The 21,109-nt window shown below is 52.6% G+C and overlaps 1 protein-coding gene across 1 annotated transcript; it reads left to right on the top strand.

Moving 5' to 3' along the window:
* Positions 1-2,547: 2,547 nt before the first annotated feature.
* KLHL36 (kelch like family member 36) lies at positions 2,548-20,663 on the top strand. The gene is made up of 5 exons (XM_082606145.1): positions 2,548-2,769; positions 5,249-5,327; positions 10,485-11,558; positions 13,104-13,261; positions 15,340-20,663. Exons 2-5 carry the CDS (start codon positions 5,265-5,267, stop codon positions 15,893-15,895), a joined length of 1,851 nt encoding a protein of 616 aa, XP_082462271.1. The 5' UTR covers positions 2,548-2,769; positions 5,249-5,264; the 3' UTR covers positions 15,896-20,663.
* Positions 20,664-21,109: the final 446 nt, after the last annotated feature.

The following is a 21,109-nucleotide window of genomic DNA, read 5'->3' as shown; positions in this document are numbered from 1 at the left end:
GGTGATAGGGAAAACAGGACAAAGTCAACTTAGCCAAGCCTGCACGTGTTTCAGGTCAGTGTCACGTGGGGATTCCTGAGCATGTCCCAGGCCCTTACTACAGGCAGTCCCTTCAGTTTGTACATCTTCTCATTCACATAGAACCCATCACCAGCAAGACAGACATCCATGCCAAGTTATAGGCTGCTAAAATATCTAGGGACTTCCCTGGCGGTCTAGTGGTTTGGACTCCATGCTTCCATTGCAGGGAGCATGGGTTCTTAGATCCCTGGTCAGGGAACTAAGATCCTGCATGCCATGTGGCACGGCCAAGATAAATAATTAAATACAATACAATAAAAAATCTATAGCTAAATCTCTCTAGATAGATAGATAGATCCATGTATGCGTAGAGAGATCCATATATACCTTTATCTATCTACCTGTCCGTATCCATATCTTTCTATAAAGAATCTTTAAGTATAGCTATAAAAAAGAATACATCCCACCCATAGCACTCTGAATATATCCCTAACACAGGACTGACCCGGATACAGTAATTGCTCATTTATTTGTTTGTCTCCCTCCCTAAAATCCTTGAAACTATCCCTGGCAACTACCACAGTGCCTGGCACATAGTAGGAATTCCCTAAAAGTCTGCTGAGTGAATTAATGAATGAAGAAGTACATGAATTCATGTAATAGTGGAGATTTGCACGTCAAGATACAGACATAGAACAAGATGTGAGATTAGCTTTGTTGGAGTATGAGATTAGCTTTGTTGGTCAAGGAGAGGTCAAAGCTGGGCAAGTAAGGCTTTAAAGAGCTACATGAGGGCTTCCGTGGTGGCGCAGTGGTTAAGAATCCGCCTTCCAATGCAGGGGATACGGGTTCGAGCCCTGGTCTGGGAAGATCCCACATGCCGCGGAGCAACTAAGCCCGTGCGCCACAATTACTGAGCCTGTGCTCTGGAGCCTGCGAGCCACAACTACTGAGCCGGCGTGCCCCAGCTACTGAAGCCTGTGCGCCTAGAGCCTGTGCTCAGCAACAAGAGAAGCCACCAGAGTGAGAAGCCCACGCCCCGCAACGAAGAGTAGCCCCCGCTTGCCGCAACTGGAGAAAGCCCACGCACAGCAACAAAGATCCAATGCAGCCAAAAATAAATAAATAAATTTATTATAATTTTTTTAAATCAAAAGGTACCTCCCTGTACCACGAAGAGAGCAGTCTTTATTTAAAAAAAAAAAAAAAAAAGACGCTCTCAATCCTTCCCAGAGAAGGCAGGAATAGAAAAACAAGGACAGAGAGTTTTTTTGTTTGGTTTTGCTTTTGTAACAGCTTTATTTATTTTTTTAACATCTTTATTGGAGTATAATTGCTCTACAATGGTGTGTTAGTTTCTGCTTTATAACAAAGTGAATCAGCCATACAAAAATATGGAACGCTTCACGAATTTGCATGTCATCTTTGCACAGGGGCCATGCTAATATTTTCTGTATCGTTCCAATTTTAGTATATGTGCTGCCGAAGCGAGCACAACAGCTTTACTGAGATACAGCTCATACCATATTTTCTTTTTGGTTCTGGCGGCGCCGGGTGGCTTGTAGGATCTTAGCTCTTTGACCAGGGATTGAACCCAGGCCACAGCAGTGAAAACGCCACGGCCTAACAACTGGACCGCCAGGGAAATCCCAAAATCACCCTTTTGAATTGTACATTTCAATGTTTCTTTTGTATATTCAGAGTTGCGCAATCATTAATACCACCTAATTTCAGAACATTCTTATCACCCTCCCCCTGCAAAATCTCTTAACAGCCACCCACTCCATTTCCCCCCACCTGGTTAGCCCTGGGTAACCACTAATCTTTCTGTCTCTATGGACTTGCCAGTTCTGGACACTTCATATAAATGGACTCATACAATACTCACACATACAATATGTGTCCTTCTGCGTTTGACTTCTTTCACTTAGCATAATGTTTTCAAGGTTTATCCAGGCTGTAGCATCAGTTTGACAAGGATAGATCCGTGATGATTAAACTCATTCATTCCTCGAATATTTATTGAGCGGCTACTAGGTGCCAGCCCTGGGGGCCCAGCCAGGAATAAAACCGACAGTAAACCCTGCCCTGGAGGGTTTCTAGTGGGGGAGAGAGACAATAAGTCAAATGAACAAGGAAATGATTCAGAAGATTAGACGGTGGTAAAAGCTAAGTGAAGCGGAAAGCTGGAAACGGGGTGAGGAGAGAGGGATGGTGACTTTAATCACGGGGTCAGCGAAGGCCTCACCGTAGGGTGAACGCAGAGGCCGACCGAGCTAAGGCTGGAAGGAGGTGAGGGTGCGAAGGTGCCACCGCGATGGCCCCTCCCAGCACTCCGGTCCCCCAGGCCCGGGACCATGCCTGTCCCTCCACGCCGTGTCCCTGTGGCACCCAGTAGCCATTTCGCGGTACGTGACTGTGAGTGGCCTGCCTGGGCCGCAAGCGAGTCCGGCGGCCGGGTGGACAGCGAGGCGAGCCTGGGCGAGGACGCCGCGCCCCCCGCGCCCCCCGCGCAGGCCCCGCCCGCCTGGGGCAGGCCCCGCCCCGCCCCCGCGCCGCCAGAGCCCACCCCCTCCCGGCCGCCGCCATTGGCCGCGCGCGCCTCCGCCCTCGGCCTCGCACTTCCTGGCGGAGCCATGGCCGCGCACCCGGCCGGCCCACGGGCTCCGACGCCCGGGCCCCGCCGCCCCGACCGCCCGGCCCCGCCGCTCGGGATCCCCGCGCCGCGCCCGTAGCGCGCCCTCCCAGGTGGGCCTCCGCGCGCGCCCCTCTCCTGCCCGGGCCGAGAGCCGCGCGCCGTCCGGGGACCGGGGCGGGGGGCGGGCCTGCCTGGGAACGGTCCCCGGCCCCGCGAGCTGCGACCCGGTTCCGCCCCCGGGATCTCTTTGTGCTCGGGGGGTGGACCGCGGGGCCGGGGGCGAGCGGAGGGGCCGCCGCGGGGCCGGGGTTGGGGGATGGAGAGGGGGTCGCCGCCCCCGCAGGTGAGACAGGTGCGGCCTGTGCGGCCGGCCCGCGCGGCCCAGGTGAGTTACTGCCCTCGTGTCCCGCCGCGGGCGCTAGCCCCGGGCGCAACCCAGCTCCGCCTCCTCGCAGCCGGCTCGAGCCCGCCTTGGAGGCCGTGGTGCCGGCGGTTCCGCCAGGGGGTGCTGGGTCCGAGCGAGCTACAGAGGCGTCCCCGGAGACCCTGCCGGCGAGACCCGGGACGGGTGGGTGCCGGCGGGCGTCCGCGTCCACCTCCACGACGCTGTTTGCCCGAGCGCTGCGGTCGGGCACGTTCAGAGTCGAAACCCGGGGAAGGAGCCGGGAGAGGAGGCTCCCTGGGGACCCTCCCGTCCGGACGCGGCCTCGGTTCCCGTATTTACTAAAAGACCTTTTACGCCTCACTGGGGATCGCCACCGTCCCTGCGTGTGGCTTTGACCCCTCTCCTGCTTGCAGAAAGCACAGGAGGCAGCTGATACCTACACTCTTGTAGCAGTGAGCCCCAGACCACTTGCCCGCAGACAAAAGGGAGCCTCCACAAGGGGATACTCTCTTTAGAAATCTTGGCCTAGAAAAGAAAGCTCTTAGCACTAAAGGCAGACCTGAGCCCTGGCTGCCTGCGGTGGTGCAGACTGTCTGCTGTGTGACCTTGGGCGGGGCCGCACGGCCACCTGAGCCTGGGTGTCAGAAACGATGGTGGCACCTGTCTCAGAGGGTGAAGGTGAAACAAGGAAGTCAGGGGTGAGCAGTAGGTTGGATGCTGGTGTCCTTCTCTTCCCCCTCTGAGCCCCCCAGCATCCTAGGAGCAGACAGAAAGGACAGGGGTGGGGACAGCTGGTCTTTGTCACGAAGTTGCTAGTTTGTCGAGAGAAATCTAGTTGGCCCTTCCTTCCCCCCAGGGAGCTGGCAGGGTGGACTGTGCCTGGATTTGTCCCCCCACCCTCCGTGGGAGCGCTGGAGCCCCCTCTGTGTGTCCCTGATTATCCTGACACAGAGCCGACTCCTTGTCACATTGTTCCTTTTTAGCAAAGGCTGTGTGTTCAGTTGGTAACAAATGGACTCTTTTCAACTCCGCTAGCAGGGGGAAGAATTCCTCCTTAAACCCTCAGTCCCAGTATGTGACTTGTGCCCATATTGCTAGCTTAACCCTTCCTCTGTGTGCCCCCCATCCTCCGAGGTCCCCCCAAAGCCCGGCTCTGTGCTGTTAGTGGGTTGCTTGATTTTTCAAAGCTGGAAGAAACCTTAACATCCCCTGATACACCAGCCCAGTCCATAGATTCAACCATGAAGTCTACAGAGGTTAACTTGCTTGTTCAAGTTTATCCTGCATGTTCCAGCCGGGGCATGGGCTCCCCCTGAAGAGGTTTCCTGCCTGTGGGCATTTTTTTAATGGTCAAGTGAAATAGCCCAGGGATTGAGAGCAGGAAAGCCTCCTTAGGTCTGCTTCTTCCTGTGTGTGACGCTGGGCAAGTTACTTCCCCTCACTGCCATCAGCTTCTTCCTTTATAAACTGAGGATAATAATAGTGCTGTCCTGGTGGGCTTGTTGTGGGGATTAAATCAGTGAGACACAGAAAACACTTAAGACAGTGCCTGTGTTTAGAACGTATTTTATACTTGGTAGTCATCACTGCATCATATCCTTAACTTCATGAAATTTTAAAAGTATGAGATTCATAAAGATTAGGCCACATTCTACCAGGCATCCCAGTGAAGGGCCCATGTCTGTCCAGTTTTGAAGCTGGACAGACTCAGGTTTGATTCCCAGCCATTCACTAGCTTTGTGACCTTGAGCTCAATATCCTCATCGATAAAATGGGTTAAGTGACATCAGCCCGGCCAAATAGTTGTGGGAGTTTAATGAGATAGCACATGTCAGCTTGGTTCCAGGGTCATAGTCTGGGTTCTGAAATGATAACTGTTGTCATTATAATCTTGATCTCTCGAAAAGGCCTAATTCAGCTCAAGCATCCAAAGGTAGGTACTTGTAGGAGGTGGGCTAAAAGATACGATGTTGTCGGATTTTAGGTGAAAAAGGAACCCTTATTAAATGTTCTGTCTGATTCTAACCCTCTGATTTTTCCAGCTCTCAGAGGAAGGGCGTTCTTTGTAGAACAGTTTTTTCTCCCTCTTTTCCTCCATGTGACTGGTTCGCTCTTGCTGTCACTGATACGCGCCAGCAGAGCCTGCGATTCATGAATGACCTCGAGTTATTACTACACGCTCAGAAGTCCTGTTCTTGTCGTAGGGCTGCGATCTTGTTTATGATGGAGGGAAGCCGGCAGACGCGAGTGTCTCGGCCGTACAAGATCAGCGAATCCTCAAAGGTCTGTGAATGGGTCGCTCGCCACCTGTGCACATTGCCAAAGAAGCATGAGATTTTTCTAATGAGCTCATTGTGATTGCACAGACTGATTTTCTGTCCTTGGTGTTGGTGTTAATCTCCTTAGCAATGACTAGAGGTGGCACAGGCAAGGAGTGGAAAAATCGTAAAATCAGAGAGAGCAGGGGTTGGGGGGTGCGAGGGGTGTTAGCGACACAACTTGACTCGTTTATCCCACACCTGGCATCTGCGGGACAGGGTGGACGCCGTGGGATTTCTGTTTCCACTTGGACTCAAAAACTCCAAGGCTGTTTCCATCGAGAAGCCAGTCCCCAACCTTATCGTGGGGGCAACGCTTTGTGTACCTGGATGTTAAGGGCCCAGAGTCTTCCCCGGCCGTGACCTTCTGAGACCGTAGGAGCCAGTGTGGGTGGATTCTCCATGGCGAGGCTGCCTACCTGTGGCACACTGACTACATCAGACTCACCCTGGGAGACGGGGAGGGAGCAGGTGTCTCATGAGAAGTGCATATGCCCGGCCGCACCCCCGACCTGCTAAGTTAAAATCTCAGAGCAGGACCTGCAAATCTATACCTTTAGCAAACTCCTCAGGTGACTTGGAGCGGCCCCTTCCCCCATAGCTGCTGTAGATGAGGTTTGGGGGGCCAGTTGGTGAGACCCTGTCCCAGTTTACACCTGTCTCTTTATGAACATTCATAACACCCTTTTCCTTCTTTAGTTTTTGTTTTTTATTTATTTTTTCGGCCGCACCGCAGCTTGTAGGATCTTAGTTCCCTGACCACACATTGAACCCTGGCCCTCGGCAGTGAAAGTGCAGAGTCCTAACCGCTGGACCGCCAGGGAATTTTTTTAAAGTGTCCTTTTTTTTTTTTTAAACGGTATGTGGGCCTCTCACTGTTGTGGCCTCTCCCGTTGCGGAGCACAGGCTCCAGACGCGCAGGTTCAGTGGCCATGGCTCACGGGCCCAGCCGCTCCGCGGCATGTGGGATCTTCCCAGATCGCGGCACGAACCCGTGTCCCCTGCATTGGCAGGCGGACTCTCAACCACTGCGCCACCGGGGAAGCCCTAAAGTGTCCTTTTTTGAAGATTAAATGTCATGTTTAGCTTAGATCATGCATTCTCCATGGGGCTGATATTGCTCACAAGGACATGAAATGGGTTCTTGGGGGTCTGGAAATAATTTTACTCTTTTAAAGTATAAAGCTCTACATATAATACACGCACAGATATATAGAATATATATCTTGCGTTAAAATGACATGGCAAGGGGCTTCCCTGGTGGCGCAGTGGTTGAGAGTCCATCTGCCGATGCAGGGGATGCGGGTTCGTGCCCCGGTCCGGGAAGATCCCACGTGCAACGGAGCGACTGGGCCTGTGAGCCATGGCCGCTGAGCCTGCGCGTCCGGAGCCTGTGCTCCGCAACGGGAGAGGCCACAACAGTGAGGGGCCCGCATACCGCAAAAAAAAACCAAAAAACAAAATGACATGGCAAGCTATTAGGGAAAAAATATCTTAAAAGCAGACTGAAAAAAAGATGAAGAAATACCATTTTAGATAAAGGGAGTTGGGAGCAGCCTGTAGATAAGAGGAGAAGAAGAGAGAACGAGGTTCGACAGATGTGTAAAAAAGAAAAACGGTGTAATTTTCAGGGGAGGTTGGTCCTCCTGAGAAATGCTCTCATATTTCCATTTGAGTTGACTGAGAAGACTCTTGCCAAAGCCCGGCTTTATCTGCTGCGAAACCCCAGAAGGGTCTTGCTGCTGACTCAAAGGGGCTTTGTCTGGGAGCTTGGCTGCAGAGACAGCGTAGCTTTCTAAGTTCGACAGCACTAGAAATCTTTGTCCCTTCAAGCCAGATTCTGAGCTTGTCTCTCTCTGAATTGAAGCTTTTAGGAATAGGCTTCTCTGTCCCTTGGTTCGTTGTATTTATGTTCCTAACTCTTTATATTTAAAAAGTGCCCAAATCATAATGTACCCTTGATTTTCTAGACATTCAACACACCCAGTTAAAGAACATTATCAAACCCTTCCAGCCCCTACAATCAAGACAGCCACTTAGGGCTTCCCTGGTGGCGCAGTGGTTGAGAGTCTGCCTGCCGATGCAGGGGACATGGGTTCGTGCCCCGGTCCGGGAAGATCCCACATGCCGCGGAGTGGCTGGGCCCGTGAGCCATGGCCGCTGAGCCTGTGCGTCCGGAGCCTGTGCTCCGCGACGGGAGAGGCCACAACAGTGAGAGGCCCGCGTACTGCAAAAAAAAAAAAAAAAAAAAAAGACAGCCACTTGCCCAGCTTCCAGCCCTGCAGTTTTGCCTGCCCTTGAACTTATATAGATGGAGTCAGGGGTGGGTCCCCTGGGTGCCTGGCTCGTTACTCTTGTCACCCTGCTTCTGAGGTTCACCCTGGTTGTTGCATGTGGTGGTAGATCGTGCCCTTCTCAGAGCGGGTGGATTCTTCCACCGTGTGGCTGCCGCTGTTCATTTATCTGCTCTAAAATGTGTTGATCTACTTTGATGCCGAATTCTTTTTTCTTTTTTAATTATTTATTTAGTTAGTTTGTTTATTTATTTATTTATTTATTTATTTGGCCATGACGCACAGCTTGCAGGATCTTAGTTCCCCGACTGGGGATCGAACCCGTGCCCCCTGTAGTAGAATCACGGAGTCCTAACCACTGGACCACCAGGGGATTCCCTGAGTTCTTTTTTAATATAAGATACCCCATGCCTGCTTTCTGCCCAGTGTTAGATCCTGAGTTTCTTCACCTGATTAAGGTGCTAAAGTAAGAAACAAAGGAATGAACAGGGTTAATATCACTGGAGAATGTTGCAGTTCGGAGTTTCTAAATTATATGAAATGTTGCAACTCAGTTACTGATGCCAGTTTAATGTTGGGAAGTTACATTTGTCTGTTTTTAGTTTTGATCTCTGCTGCTGTACTAAATAACCAGAAATGGGCTGTAGTCAGGACCCAAGTAAAGAATTAAACGTGCCTACTTAGCCTAGAGACCCAGCTGTAGAAACAGTGGCCGCCGTCCCCCCTGCCCTGGCGCAGTGCAGCAGGAGGCTCCCCTGGTAGCTGTCATCTGGGGCTCTCCCCAGTCCCCGCCCCTCCCTAGGGCTGTTTCCCTTTTCACGCGGTAGCCTGGGGCGGGTGTGCCCCTATTTAAGTGGGGTAATTCCAGCACCCTCACCAGCTTGGAAACAACCAGGAGCCCGGGGTGGGCTGACAGCCCACCTGATGCCCCTCACTTGCTTCTCTGGGACCGTAGCCTTCACTATTACTCGGGAGCTTGCCGCTGTAGTGCCTTTTTCATTTCCTTCCTTCAGTCCGCACCCAAGAGGGGCCCCAAGCCAACATGTGTTGAAGCCCAGACCAGGCCAGCCTGGCTCTCTCTCTGAATAACCAGAATAGAGGGAGATACCTGTGTGTGGACCTACAAGAAACCATCCTGTCATGTAAGGTAGGAGAGCCTGGCTCTGTAAACCTGGAAGGGAAGGAAGCTTTAGGGAACGTCTGTCTGGTGCCCTCAGAAGGTGAGGACGTTGCCCCAGACTGTTGCACAGACAGAGCGATTGATGTGGGAATTGGCCGGATGGGGAAGAACCACGGGAAGTAAAGTGCCCCAATTACTAATGCATCGGAGGCGGTAAGGAGCAGATTTGGAAGGCAAGAAAAATCCACCCCCCTGCCGTAGGACACATGTTGAGGAGTAACCCAGCAGGACCTGTGCCCCAGTCACCCAGCTGCTCACACCTGCTGAGCCCTCACCAACCTGTCTTCCTTTCCACCACCACTTCCCCTGGGGCTTAACGCCCGCCCCGCCCCTTTCCCCAATCGTCCCTGAATCGCCCTGCTACCTAGTTGACATTTCTGAGTGGTCTGTTTTTCCATATGTTGAATTTTCTTGTTGTTTTTATAGGGAATAAATACAGCAGTGTGAAATACCCTAATTAGTTCTTCCAGGGTATAGAAACCCTTGTCTGGGTCTGATTTTTCTTTGCATCTTCAAAAGCCCAGGGCAGGCAGATAACAGTCAAGCAATGTCCACCAACCTGAATTTTTTGAATTAATTCCTATTAACTCTTCATATTAATTGATTCGTTAATTCCAGTGTAGCGTGGTGATGAAAGGTTTGGGCTCTGGGATCAGACCTAAGTTCAAATCCCAGCCCTGCCCCTCAGTCCCTGTGGGACTTTGGGCAAGTTCCTTAGTCTCTCTGAAGCTCACTTTTCCTCATCTGGAATAAGGGGGTTACAACTGACGTTCCGTTGGAGGGTTCCTGGGATGCTCAAATGAGAGTGTGCAGGCGAGTGCACAGCGCGGTCTGCGGCACATACAGCTCCCGGGAAAAGACAGCGTTCCTGCAATTTACGTACATTTTCTGGCAATGACTGTTGAAGCCGTGTTTCTGAAAGTAAGATTCCCCAGAGCAGGTTAGTCTGGCTATATTGCAGAGTCTCTGGGACCCTCTGCCTCCCTGGACTGGTCTCTGTAGCATAACTGTCGGCACCGCGACTCCGTGGGAACGGACGGTCACAGCTGCTGACTTTGCTCCCGCTCTCCTCGGGCCGGCTCTGGGCCATGTTCTGTCTCATGACCCCTTCCCCGCACCAGACCTGGGTGAGACCAGGAGCCGAGGCTCAGAGGCTGCTCGTGACTCACCCAGATCACACAGCTGCAGAGCAGTGGAGCTGGGGTTCCACTAGCTTCTGTCCGACTTGGGAGGCTACACCCCAGGCAACTTCACCCTCCCGATAGGACAGCGTTTTCGAACCTATGTGCCGTGACCCACACACACTAAGAAGGAAAGAGAGACAGGGAAGGAGGGAAGGAAGGAAACTTTGGGGAATTCTGCTTACAAAGAAGGAGGAGAGAGGGAAAACGAAACAAAGGGAAAAAGAAAGATTGAGTTAAAATTTTTATTTGTAGAGAAGGGAAGAAAGGAAATGTACAAATACATATGCACACATACAGGGAAACACCCTGCTTTTCTGCGCGGTGGTCTGACACCTTGTTTCCTGTTCTCTCTCATTCCACTGTGTGTCAGTGCTGGTCGCGTAGCGCTAGCTGGGCCCCTGCGGTGTGGGGGCGGGTTGGCGGCCCCCTCCCCTCCTGACGCGCGCTCTCCACCGCCACCGCAGGTGTACCGCTGGGCCGACCACTCGAGCACAGTGCTGCAGCGGCTGAACGAGCAGCGCCTGTGCGGCCTCTTCTGCGACGTGGTCCTGGTGGCCGACGAGCAGCGCGTGCCGGCCCACCGCAACCTGCTGGCCGTGTGCAGCGACTACTTCAACTCCATGTTCACCCTCGGCATGCGCGAGGCCTTCCAGAAGGAGGTGGAGCTGATCGGCGCCTCCTACATCGGGCTCAAGGCCGTGGTGGACTTCCTGTACGGCGGGGAGCTGGTGCTGGACGGTGGCAACATCGACTACGTCCTGGAGACGGCCCACCTGCTGCAGATCTGGACGGTGGTGGACTTCTGCTGCGAGTACCTGGAGCAGGAGGTGAGCGAGGACAACTACCTGTACCTGCAGGAGCTGGCCTCCATCTACAGCCTCAAGCGGCTGGACGCCTTCCTGGACGGCTTCATCCTCAGCCGCTTCGGCACGCTGTCCTTCACGCCCGACTTCCTGCAGAACGTGTCCGTGCAGAAGCTGTGCGCCTACCTGGGCAGCAGCCAAGTGCAGCGGGAGTGCGAGCACGACCTGCTGCAGGCGGCCCTGCAGTGGCTGACGCAGCGGCCCGAGCGCGAGGCCCACGCCTACCAGGTGCTGGAGAACATCCACTTCCCCCTCATCCCCAAGAACGACCTGCTGCACCGCGTCAAGCCGGCCGTGTGCTCACTGCTGCCCCGCGAGGCCAACTGCGAGGGCTTCATCGAGGAGGCTGTGCGCTACCACAACAGCCTGGCGGCCCAGCCGGTCATGCAGACCAAGCGCACGGCCCTCCGCACCACCCAGGAGTGCCTGCTGTTTGTGGGCGGCGAGGTCTCCGAGCGGTGTCTGGAGCTCAGCGACGACACCTGCTACCTGGACGCCCAGAGCGAGCAGTGGGTCAAGGAGACGCCCCTGCCGGCCCGGCGGAGCCACCACTGCGTCGCCGTGCTGGGGGGGTTCATCTTCATCGCCGGCGGCAGCTTCTCACGGGACAACGGAGGGGATGCGGCATCCAATCTTCTTTATAGGTATGACCCCCGCTGTAAACAGTGGATCAAGGTGAGATTAAAGCCAGATTATTTCTTTACTCTTGAGGACTTTTGATCTCCTTAACCTTAGCCTTGACTGCCCCCCACCCCCTTCTCTTGGGCCTTGACCACCACCCTGCTTCTGAACGAGGTGTGACGATAAAGTGACAAGCCACATCATTCCCCCCACCCCCCCGGTTGGGGGTGGTGAGGGCTGACCGGCCACCTTCTGCAGGGACGGTCGGTGTCCAGAGCATTGCCGTGCAGTAGAACTTTCTTCACCGACAGAACCGTTCTTCATCTGCGCCATCCAATACGGTAGCCACTAGCCATGTGTGGCAGTTGAGCGCTTGAAACGTGGCCTGTGGAACTGAAGAACTGAGTCTTCCATTTTATTTCATTTTCACTAATTTACATCTGAGTGTAAATGGCCACAGGAGGCTGGTGGCTACCGTATTGGATGACACTGCTCTGGAAGATTGACCCACAGTTCTGACAATGTCCCCGTGTCTCAGAGTCTCCGCTCAGTTCCTCTTTGGGGCAGGTTTGGAGCTGGTCAAGGAGGCTACGAAGGCTCACACCTGGCAGGAGTCATGGCCCTTCAGCAGATGTGGCAGCTGATTCCGGGACAGGCCTGGGTCTTGATGTCAGACCCAGGTTTGGGCCCCAACTTGGCTAAATCGTAGCTAGGGGTTTCAGACCAGTTCCTTGCCCGCTCCAAGTTTCAGCTTCTCCCTCTGGAAACGGGTAGGGGGATGCTGACCTTCCAGGGTCGGTGGTTGTGGCTCACGTTGATTGGCACATGTGCTCCTTCCCTCCCAAGAACCAGATGGCCACCCATGAAAGTCTGTCTCAATCTTTATACTCACACCTCAGTCTTCTTACTTAACTCGGTGCTCTTCTGAGCTCAAGGCTCAGAAGGGACTTGGATGACCTTTTGATTTTATCCTCAAACCTCTAAAACCAAGGTGTAAGTCTTGTACTTGCACTAGCAAGAGGCTCCCAGCTTTGAAGCCCGTCCTGCAAACCTTCATAGCGGTCGCGGCCTGACGTGGTCTCCTGCGGGACCGTGTTCATTCGTGTGTTCTGCTTGGATGATTTAAACAAGAAAGAAAAAGGCTTGGGTCTTCCATTGCTAATTTTCTGTGGAGCACCACTTTCTGCCCATCAACATGGATGACAATCCGCATTAATTTTTCAAATATCTGATTGTGGGGGGTGAGGGGAAAAGATGAACTTTTATATCAGGAAACCACTACATCAGCAGTTCTGACCTGTGTGTGCTGCAGAATTCCAGCCCACAAGGTCGGCCACGTGGCCAGACAGGTTTGGGGAAGTGAATTCTCCGTCCCCCTCTTGGGGATTCACGAGGTCTCGAGGGTCCTGGGGGCCCTGAGAAATCCCGCCTACAGAGCCCCCCTTTCTTCAAGTTTGGCTCCCTTCCCCAGGCTCATGTGGCCACCACCTCACCTTCCGGGGCTGTGCCTTCCATGGAGCATGTTTGGGGATGCGGTACTGGATGTTGATGCTGACCCGAGTTTGGGGAAGGGAAGGTACAGGTGTCTCACCTCCGCAGGTGGCCTCCATGAACCAGCGCCGCGTGGATTTCTACTTGGCCTCCATTGAAGACATGCTGGTGGCCGTCGGCGGCCGGAATGAGAATGGAGCTCTCTCGTCGGTAGAGACCTACAGTCCCAAGACCGACTCCTGGTCCTATGTAGCCGGCTTGCCAAGGTGATTGGGGTTTTGTGGCAGACCCTGCAGACATGGAGGCTTTGGGGTTACAGTTGAGCCCACCTCCCTTTCTGGATATTTTGGCCTTCCGATTCCAGGAAGAATCTCCTGGCTTGTAAATAACGGCGTGGGGAGCAGAGGGCGTGGTTGTCAGGGTGCCTGTTCTGGGCCATCGGAGTGCCAGTGCCAGCTCTGCCACTGAGACAAACATCCCTCTGTTTCTGAATCTCTTCACTTCCTGAGTTTCAAGGAAATGAGTGCTGAGTTCAGAGAGTGAGAGGTTTACTGAAAATTCCTCTGACTTTGGGCAGGAGGAGTACAGAGGGTGAGGGTTCCCTATCCTCCATCTGACTCCAGCAAGTGTCTTCACCCCACACTCTCTCTTTTTCCTCATCTGTAAAGGGGATGTGATGTCAGTACCACCCTGTCAAGGTGTCCATTCACTGCGTTTGTTATCGTCACGGGCTTAGCAGAGGCGCCTGCCATTTATTTGAGCAGCTCCCTGTAGTAGAAGCTGCACGGCTCCTCGAGTCCCCGCCCCTCCCCCCACCCCACAGTAACTACCACCTTCAGGTCAAGGTTCCAAGACGCCGATGAAGTAACACCTGGACACCTGTGGATAAGATGATTGGACAATCATGATAGTGGCTGTTGATCACCACGTGCCAGCCTGGGCCATGTGCTTGATGTGATGAGTCCCTTGATACCCACAGTGATCCAGTGGGGTGGGTAATAACCCACGTCATGGATTACCCAAACCCGAATGACCGTGAACGGAGAGCTCACCGTATAAATCCTGACCGTGTCCTGGGCAAACCAAGATCTGTGTTCCCCCAGGTTCAGGTCTTGTGTACCATCCCACTTTACGGATGGAGAAGTGAGGCTTAATCACATAAGAGTATCTGCCACTGTCACTTGCTCTAGGCCAGCCGGGGTGGCTTGTGTACCTTAAGTGCAACGACAACCCTATCGTTACGTTTTCTAAGTGGACCGTCCGTGTCCAGAGTTGGAGTAAACATGATCCACGATGCTGCCGTCATTAGGGCATGCATGCCCCACATTTGTTCCGTTTGCTGACTCATACCTTTTCTCATTCATTGACTGACTCGCATAATGAGACCTCCACGAGCCCACAGCCCAACCCAGGAGTCGAAGACGTTGAGCGGTAGCCCGCCTGCCTGGGACCCATTTGCCCCGTGTGCGCTTCTCCCATCCGCTTGCTTCCTGCCTCCAGCTAAGGAATCACCGTCCTGAATGTCGTGACGCCATTCCCTTTTTGTTCCACCTTTGTGTGCACTTTTTTTGCTGTTGGTAATTTCTTCTTTGTCTTTATATAGATCTCATTTTTTAGAGTGATTTTAGGTGCAGAGAAAATGGAGCAGAAAGTACAGAGGTTCCCACGCGCACCCAGCTCCCCCCGTTGCAGTGACTGGTACATCATTTCCAGCTAATGCACCAAAGTCGATACATTCGCTGTAACTAAGCTCTAGTTTACATTAGGCTCCCTCTCTGGGTTGTGCATTCTGCGGTTTTGACACGTGTAGGATGATGCGTATCCATGATTACAGTGTCGTACAGAATAGTCCCAGTGCCCGAAGAATCCCTCGAGCTCCATCTTTTCATCTCTCCCTGCTTCCCCTGAACCGCTGGCAGCCACTGATACTTACTGTCCCTTTAGGGCTGACTTTTCCAGACTGTCCTGTACTTGGAGCTGCACTTTGTTGCAGGCCCTGCTTGACGTGTGATGGGACCAGGGCCACACGTGTGCCTCAGTAGCGTAGCGTTTCTAGCCCTAATGAGACAGATGCAGTCTTGTGATGATGCCCACTTCTCAGATGGGCAGAGAGAGGGCAGAGCTGGGATTCTGGCCCAGGCGGTCCGGCTGCAGAGCTGCCCGTGTGTCACCTGCCCTGCTCCGTCTGTCACCCCCTCCCATCCTCACCACCCCCTCAGAGGGCAGCTTGTCCCCATTTTGCCGAGGAGAAGACCGGGTCCCCGGCTCACAGAGGCCCAGCCTGTGCAGCACCGAGCTCCCCCTCTGTCTCTGTCGGCCCGTCCATCCGTCTGTCTCTCCACAGGTTCACGTACGGCCACGCGGGCACCATCTACAAAGACTTCGTGTACATCTCGGGGGGCCACGACTACCAGATCGGCCCCTACCGCAAGAACCTGCTGTGCTACGACCACCGGACAGACGTGTGGGAAGAACGGCGGCCCATGACCACGGCGCGTGGCTGGCACAGCATGTGCAGCCTGGGGGACAGCATCTACTCCATCGGCGGCAGCGACGACAGCCTCGAGTCCATGGAGCGCTTCGACGTGCTGGGCGTGGAGGCCTACAGCCCGCAGTGCAACCAGTGGACCCGCGTGGCACCACTGCTGCACGCCAACAGCGAGTCGGGGGTGGCCGTGTGGGAGGGCCGCATCTACATCCTGGGCGGCTACAGCTGGGAGAGCACGGCCTTCTCCAAGACGGTGCAGGTGTACGACCGCGAGAAGGACAAGTGGAGCAAGGGCACCGACCTGCCCAAGGCCATCGCCGGCGTGTCCGCCTGCGTGTGCGCCCTGAAGCCACGGCTGGAGGACAAGAAGAAGAAGGGCAAGGGCAAGAGGCCCCAGGACCGCGGCCAGTGACTCCGGCGCGTCTGGAGACCAGCAGCCACGTGGTAGAATCCCGGAACCATTATCAACGACTTAGCAGCTTTTTTTACTTTTATGATTCTTGGTATTTCTGTGATATCACAGTAACCGATTAAATATTCTGTATGACTTGACATACTATCTTGCTCGAATAATTAAAGCGGGGCCCAGGCAGGAGCGACCCCCTGTGTCTGTGCAGGGCTGCTTCCCACGTTGCGAACCCCCATGGGTGACCCCCCTGACCGTCCCCCAGAGAGCAGCCAGGGCAGGGGTGACGCAGAAATTTTCCTATCGAGACGCAGGGCTGCGGTGGGACATGGCAGACTCCCCGGTCCACGCCTCCCCACACCTGGCTGAGCTTTGAAGAAAACAGGTTCCTGAGCCCCGCCTACCAGGAGTGGTGTAGGGGAGCCTAGAAACTCCTTTAGCCGGTCCCTGGGACGACTGAGCGTCGGCCGTGTTCGGAAATCACCGGCAAGGGCGTCTTTCCAGGTGGAGCACAGAGACCCACAGGGGGCGCCCGCGTGACCGAGAGCCACCAGCTGGCCGGCAGTCAGGCGAGCCGTGGGACTGCTCACCAGGGAGGTCTCCCCACCTGGATTTCTTGCTCAGGTGACTGCTGCTTCTAAATAATCCTGTTTCTCCTGGTTGGTCGTCTTCCCAAATTCTGAAAGGGGATAGATAATCAAGGAAGAAAGGTAAAAAAGGGCGCCTTATTCTGTGATTTGTGCTCTCGTCTTTTTACTGTTTCTTTTTTCTGGAACCCGCTGTTTCTCAGATTACTGATGGACTGAGCCCCACAGATCTCCATTTATCACTCAGGAAAGAAAAAGGGAGCCCGCAGAATGTGCCATTGTCTCCTGTGACTGCAGCTCTGAGAAGCCACAGGAAGCTCCCACACGAGTGAGTGAGGGCCCGTGGATCCCCAGCAAGGGAAGGGTGTCCGAGTACCTCCCTTGACTCCAGCGCCAGATCCTGGTCCTGGCCGTCTGTGCTGGGGGCAAAGTTCTTTAACAAGTCATGAGCTGTTTCCCCCCTCATTAAGTGACAGATGAAACAATGGCCAGGTCTCCTCCCAGGGGTTAAGCTCGCTCAGTCTATATAAGCTGTGAAAGTGGATTCCGCACCTCCTCAGGAGATGCGTGACCGGCCAGGCCTCTGGCTCCTGCAGTTACCGGAACTCACAACAGTAGCGTGTGCCGTTTAAGGAGAGTTTGAAACTCGTGCCCAAGCCGCTGTGTCACACCAGGACGATGGGCATGGGGTGGGTTTTAATCACGAGCCAAGGGAAGCCTTAGTGATCTATACTGTGGCAGAGATCTGACTGCAGAGACGAGAACACTTCAAGATTTATCGTTAACACTGCTATTAGAATAAGAATCTCAGTTAACTTCTTTTTTCCTTTTTTGTCTCTTTACTACACTTGCTTTCCTTTCTCGCAAAGGTTTACTGTGATTTTGATTGGCCCCTTTCTCTAGTAACCAGGAGAGCTGAGAGCCACTTGGGAGCTGAAAGCTTCGGTACCCAAACGATTGCCCCCTCTCGTGAGACGGGCGACCTGTCTGCATATTTAGCTGGTTCCTTGCCTATGGAAGTCGCTAAAGGCTTCCAGACTCTTGAGAGGTTCTGCAAGGCATACAAACAGTCAAACCAGAAAAGTGTCCATCTTCTTGGAGCTCTTTAAAACAACATTTAGGTGTATTAAAGGCTCTGAGGAGTCCTGCATTAACTACTAACCCTCCATCAACCCAGCATTTCCAAACTTCATTGAGCCCAAAACCCTTCTTTTACCTCAAACCTAGTCCAGCCCTCCTCGAAACATGTTTTGCAGAACTACTGCCAATTTTGGGATAAGCTTACCCCCTTCCTGTTCCAGGAAAGGTTTCATTATTTGAAGACCCTTTAGAAGGCACAGAACCTGTGGTCTGTTCTCCCCACCTCAGCCCAGGTCATGAGCAAAGAGGTGGTCGTTCAGTCAGAATCCAGGGGCAGGCTGCGCTGAGCACATGGAAAGACCATGCGTGCTTTGGGGAGCTGGGAAGGCTTTGACCTTGGGAAGGAGACAGGCACGAATTTTTAGCCTAAGCCAGCTGTTGTGTTTTTGACTTGCAGGACGTGTTCCAGGATAAGGGTGCAGTGCTGGCCTCTCTTCTGATTTTCTTGTGCCTTGCAGGTTAACGTACCATGTCCTGCACCTCCTATTCTGTGATGTCTCCCTTGCCACTGTGAAGGCTGTTTGTGATTTACACGCCTTAGAATCTAATATGATTGAGGCGGTGAGTGTTCCTTTAAAGGTAGGGTTGTGAGGAAGTTTCCTTTTGGAGACCAACTTCAGATAATTGGCAGTGGCTCCACTGCGCTAGGAAAGGTTTTCGAGCTCACTGTGGTCCGTGGAGCGGAGCATCGTGACCCGTGAGCAGCGCCTGCCTGGATAAGGGAGAGTAGAGTGGTGGGACTGTGGCAGGTCTCTTGCTGTCTGTGGTTTTAAGATGGACATCACCGTGCTGTGCAGTGCAGCTAAGATCGGAAGAAAATGGTTTATAACCCAGGTGGGCAGAGCTTGGGGATGTACTTATGCAGGTGACCATTAGAACTGCAAAATCACGATAGTGTGATTTCAAACCATGGTGATGAAGGCTTGGGTTCTCCTGGCTGCCATGTTGAGACAGAAACAGCAACTTTTGCCATTATTTTGTCAAACTCAGCGCTCCGAGCTGTTCTGCTAGAACTTTGACAATTCTTGGATCATCTTACTTTGATCTTTCAGAATGAGCCTGGTGGGCTTTTATTCAGGTTCTGATTTTTTTCTTTTAAAGAACTAGAGTTTTAACTTCATATTAGTGGTAGGTTTTGAGTTTGACCCTCACCCAAGTTGGAACCCTGTTTGCTTAAGCAGAGTAGAAAAGCTGAAGCATCCTGGTTACTTACAGTGGTCTTTCTGCTGTTTAAAATACACAGAGATTATCTTAGCACCTTGCTTGTGTGTACGGCTCAATTCGTATTTTTAACATCCTGCTGCTTTAGAAATCTAGAATACCAGGTAGGACTCCTTCTAGATCTTGATCTGAGCAGCAAACCTCATGTGTGTATTTATATTCTGAATGCCCCTCCCCTTGACCCTGAATGATAGGAACCCCAGAAGCCAACCCTAAAGGGTGTTCAATTTGGGATGGGAACCCAAATGCCAAAGGGAAGTGGAATCCCTCCCAGGTCCCACTCTGAGTTCAGGTGAGTTCACCTGTGGCTCAAAGTGCCTGGCCCCTAAGCCAGGAGTGACCTTTGGGTGATGTGCAGCTGTGGGGGAAGGGAAAGGACCGCACCCTGCCACTCCAACCCCCTTGTAGACTTAGCAGCCTCCTCCTCCTCTTACCCTGGTCCTCCGTGGCACGTGGCCCTGCCAGCACCTCACTTAGCTTTTGGCTCTCGGAACTTTTGGCTAGAATCTCAGACCACTGGTCCCAAACCTGGAGGGGCAGTTCTAGCCATGTGGCGTGGACGTCCTTGCTGTCTCCGTGGAGATTCTGAGCATCTTCAGAGGGAAAGGGGCGGAGTCCCCATCTCCAGGATAAACCTCTGAAACGTAGGGCAGCCCTCCGGGTGCTTAGAGAGCCTGCCCTGTGTGTTCCCCAAGCCTGGCAGTTTTTAAAGTTTTTGAAATGTTTTGATACTTTTTGATACCATTTGCTAATAACCTTTTGTAGTTGCCTGCCGGGGTTCTCCACCTCCCCCCACCCCTCGAGCTTGCGCTAGAGAGCAGGCGTCCCCGGGTCAGCGCCAGGGTCTCGCCTACCTGTGGCTGTGACTCTCCTCCATGGCTGCGGTCTGATACAAACTCTTGAATTGTGTAAGGGCACACGTGGCCCGGGAGTGTGACTGTCTTGGACCCCCCAACTGAGCAGAAGGGCAGTGCTTTATGATGAGGACACTCTAACGCCCTGAGATGTTGTGCATTTCTTCCAAAGGTCCTACCTCAGCAGAGTGTGCAGAGTTGAAAAGATACCTGGGGGCTGATCCATATATCACCTGTCCAGTACAGGTCGTTCCTCAACCCAGGGCGTGGCTGGGTCTTGAGTCACTCCCGTCCACGCCTCCTTTTAAAGAGACATTTTAACATGAAATCCACAGAAGCTGTTAACAGTGAACCATCCTGCACTTTGCAGAGTGACTACCCGTAGTTTTGGAGGTCGTTCATTTCTTTTTTTTTTTTTTCCCCTTTTTACATGGGTAGAATTTGTGGCTTCGCAGGGTGTTTGGGGGTCTCAAGAAATTGTCTTTTGGTTGCCTTAGTTAAAAGAGTTGAATGAATGTACAAATTTTGGTGGTAGAGGGGGGCGGAGGAGAAGAACCCTCCCGTGTCAGTTTTCTGTGAGAAAAGGAACTCCACTTTTCAGAGTTACTTGAGCCGTCCTTACAGGTTTGCTTGCGGTGGAAGGAAAAGTCCTTTGGATCAACTGAAATCCATCATCACTACCAGCCCCCTTGCAAAATGAGTAAGATCTTTGATGATTAAGTATTGATAATTCATTGGGTATGTTCTGGCTACTCATGTTACCGAAATCTGTAATTACATGTGTGCTCTTTTTTTAATTTGTTGCTTTTGTATTTGTAGTTGTATGACACCCAAAGCTTTTCTGTGTCTTACCTCTTCTTTAATTTTCTGCACGTTGATTTTTCCCCCCTCTGTTTTTAATTCCATAAAGAATATTCAATTCTCAAAACACATTAAACATGATTTGCCTGCTAGGGTCTGGCTTATTTTATAATCATATCCCTTAGTCTTGTGTGGTTATTGTAATAATCTTCAGTCCTATTTTCTCTGCCTAAATGAAAAAGAACTCCTTGCATGTTGAGCCCAAATATAATTTGGAAATTAACCAGACTGCCTTTCAGTGTCACGGCAGGCTGGGACGTTTCGATTCTGCTCTCAACTGTGCTTCTAATTACTGTACTTTACCAGGAATTTCATTCAGATCCTTGATTGCAGCCCCAAGTCCTATGACCGGAACTGAAACTATTTGCTTAAATTTGTGTCAGTTGGGGTAATTTGATAAGAAAAGAAAAACAGACAAGGAATGGGTTATGTTCATCAGAAAGATACAATAACATTTCTATAAGAACAGAGTCCCCTTACTGCCCTTAGGGCCCAAGAAGTGGAACATGGCTCCCCTGCACGGACACCAGCAAGCAGACAAGCCCAGTCACGGTCCG

This window comes from Mesoplodon mirus (genome assembly GCF_964341445.2).
Source record: "Mesoplodon mirus genome assembly, chromosome: 19".
Lineage (NCBI taxonomy): Eukaryota > Metazoa > Chordata > Mammalia > Artiodactyla > Ziphiidae > Mesoplodon > Mesoplodon mirus.
The sequence above is the reverse complement of the archived record's forward strand: the minus strand, read 5'-3'. Positions and strand labels throughout refer to the sequence as shown.

Excerpts from the sequence above, each read along its gene's own strand:
- KLHL36 (XM_082606145.1), top strand. The coding sequence starts at position 5,265 with ATGATGGAGGGAAGCCGGCAGACGCGAGTGTCTCGGCCGTACAAGATC. Across the intron at positions 5,328-10,484 it reads AGATCAGCGAATCCTCAAAG|GTGTACCGCTGGGCCGACCA; the intron begins GTCTGTGAATGG and ends CCGCCACCGCAG. Across the intron at positions 13,262-15,339 it reads TATGTAGCCGGCTTGCCAAG|GTTCACGTACGGCCACGCGG; the intron begins GTGATTGGGGTT and ends GTCTCTCCACAG.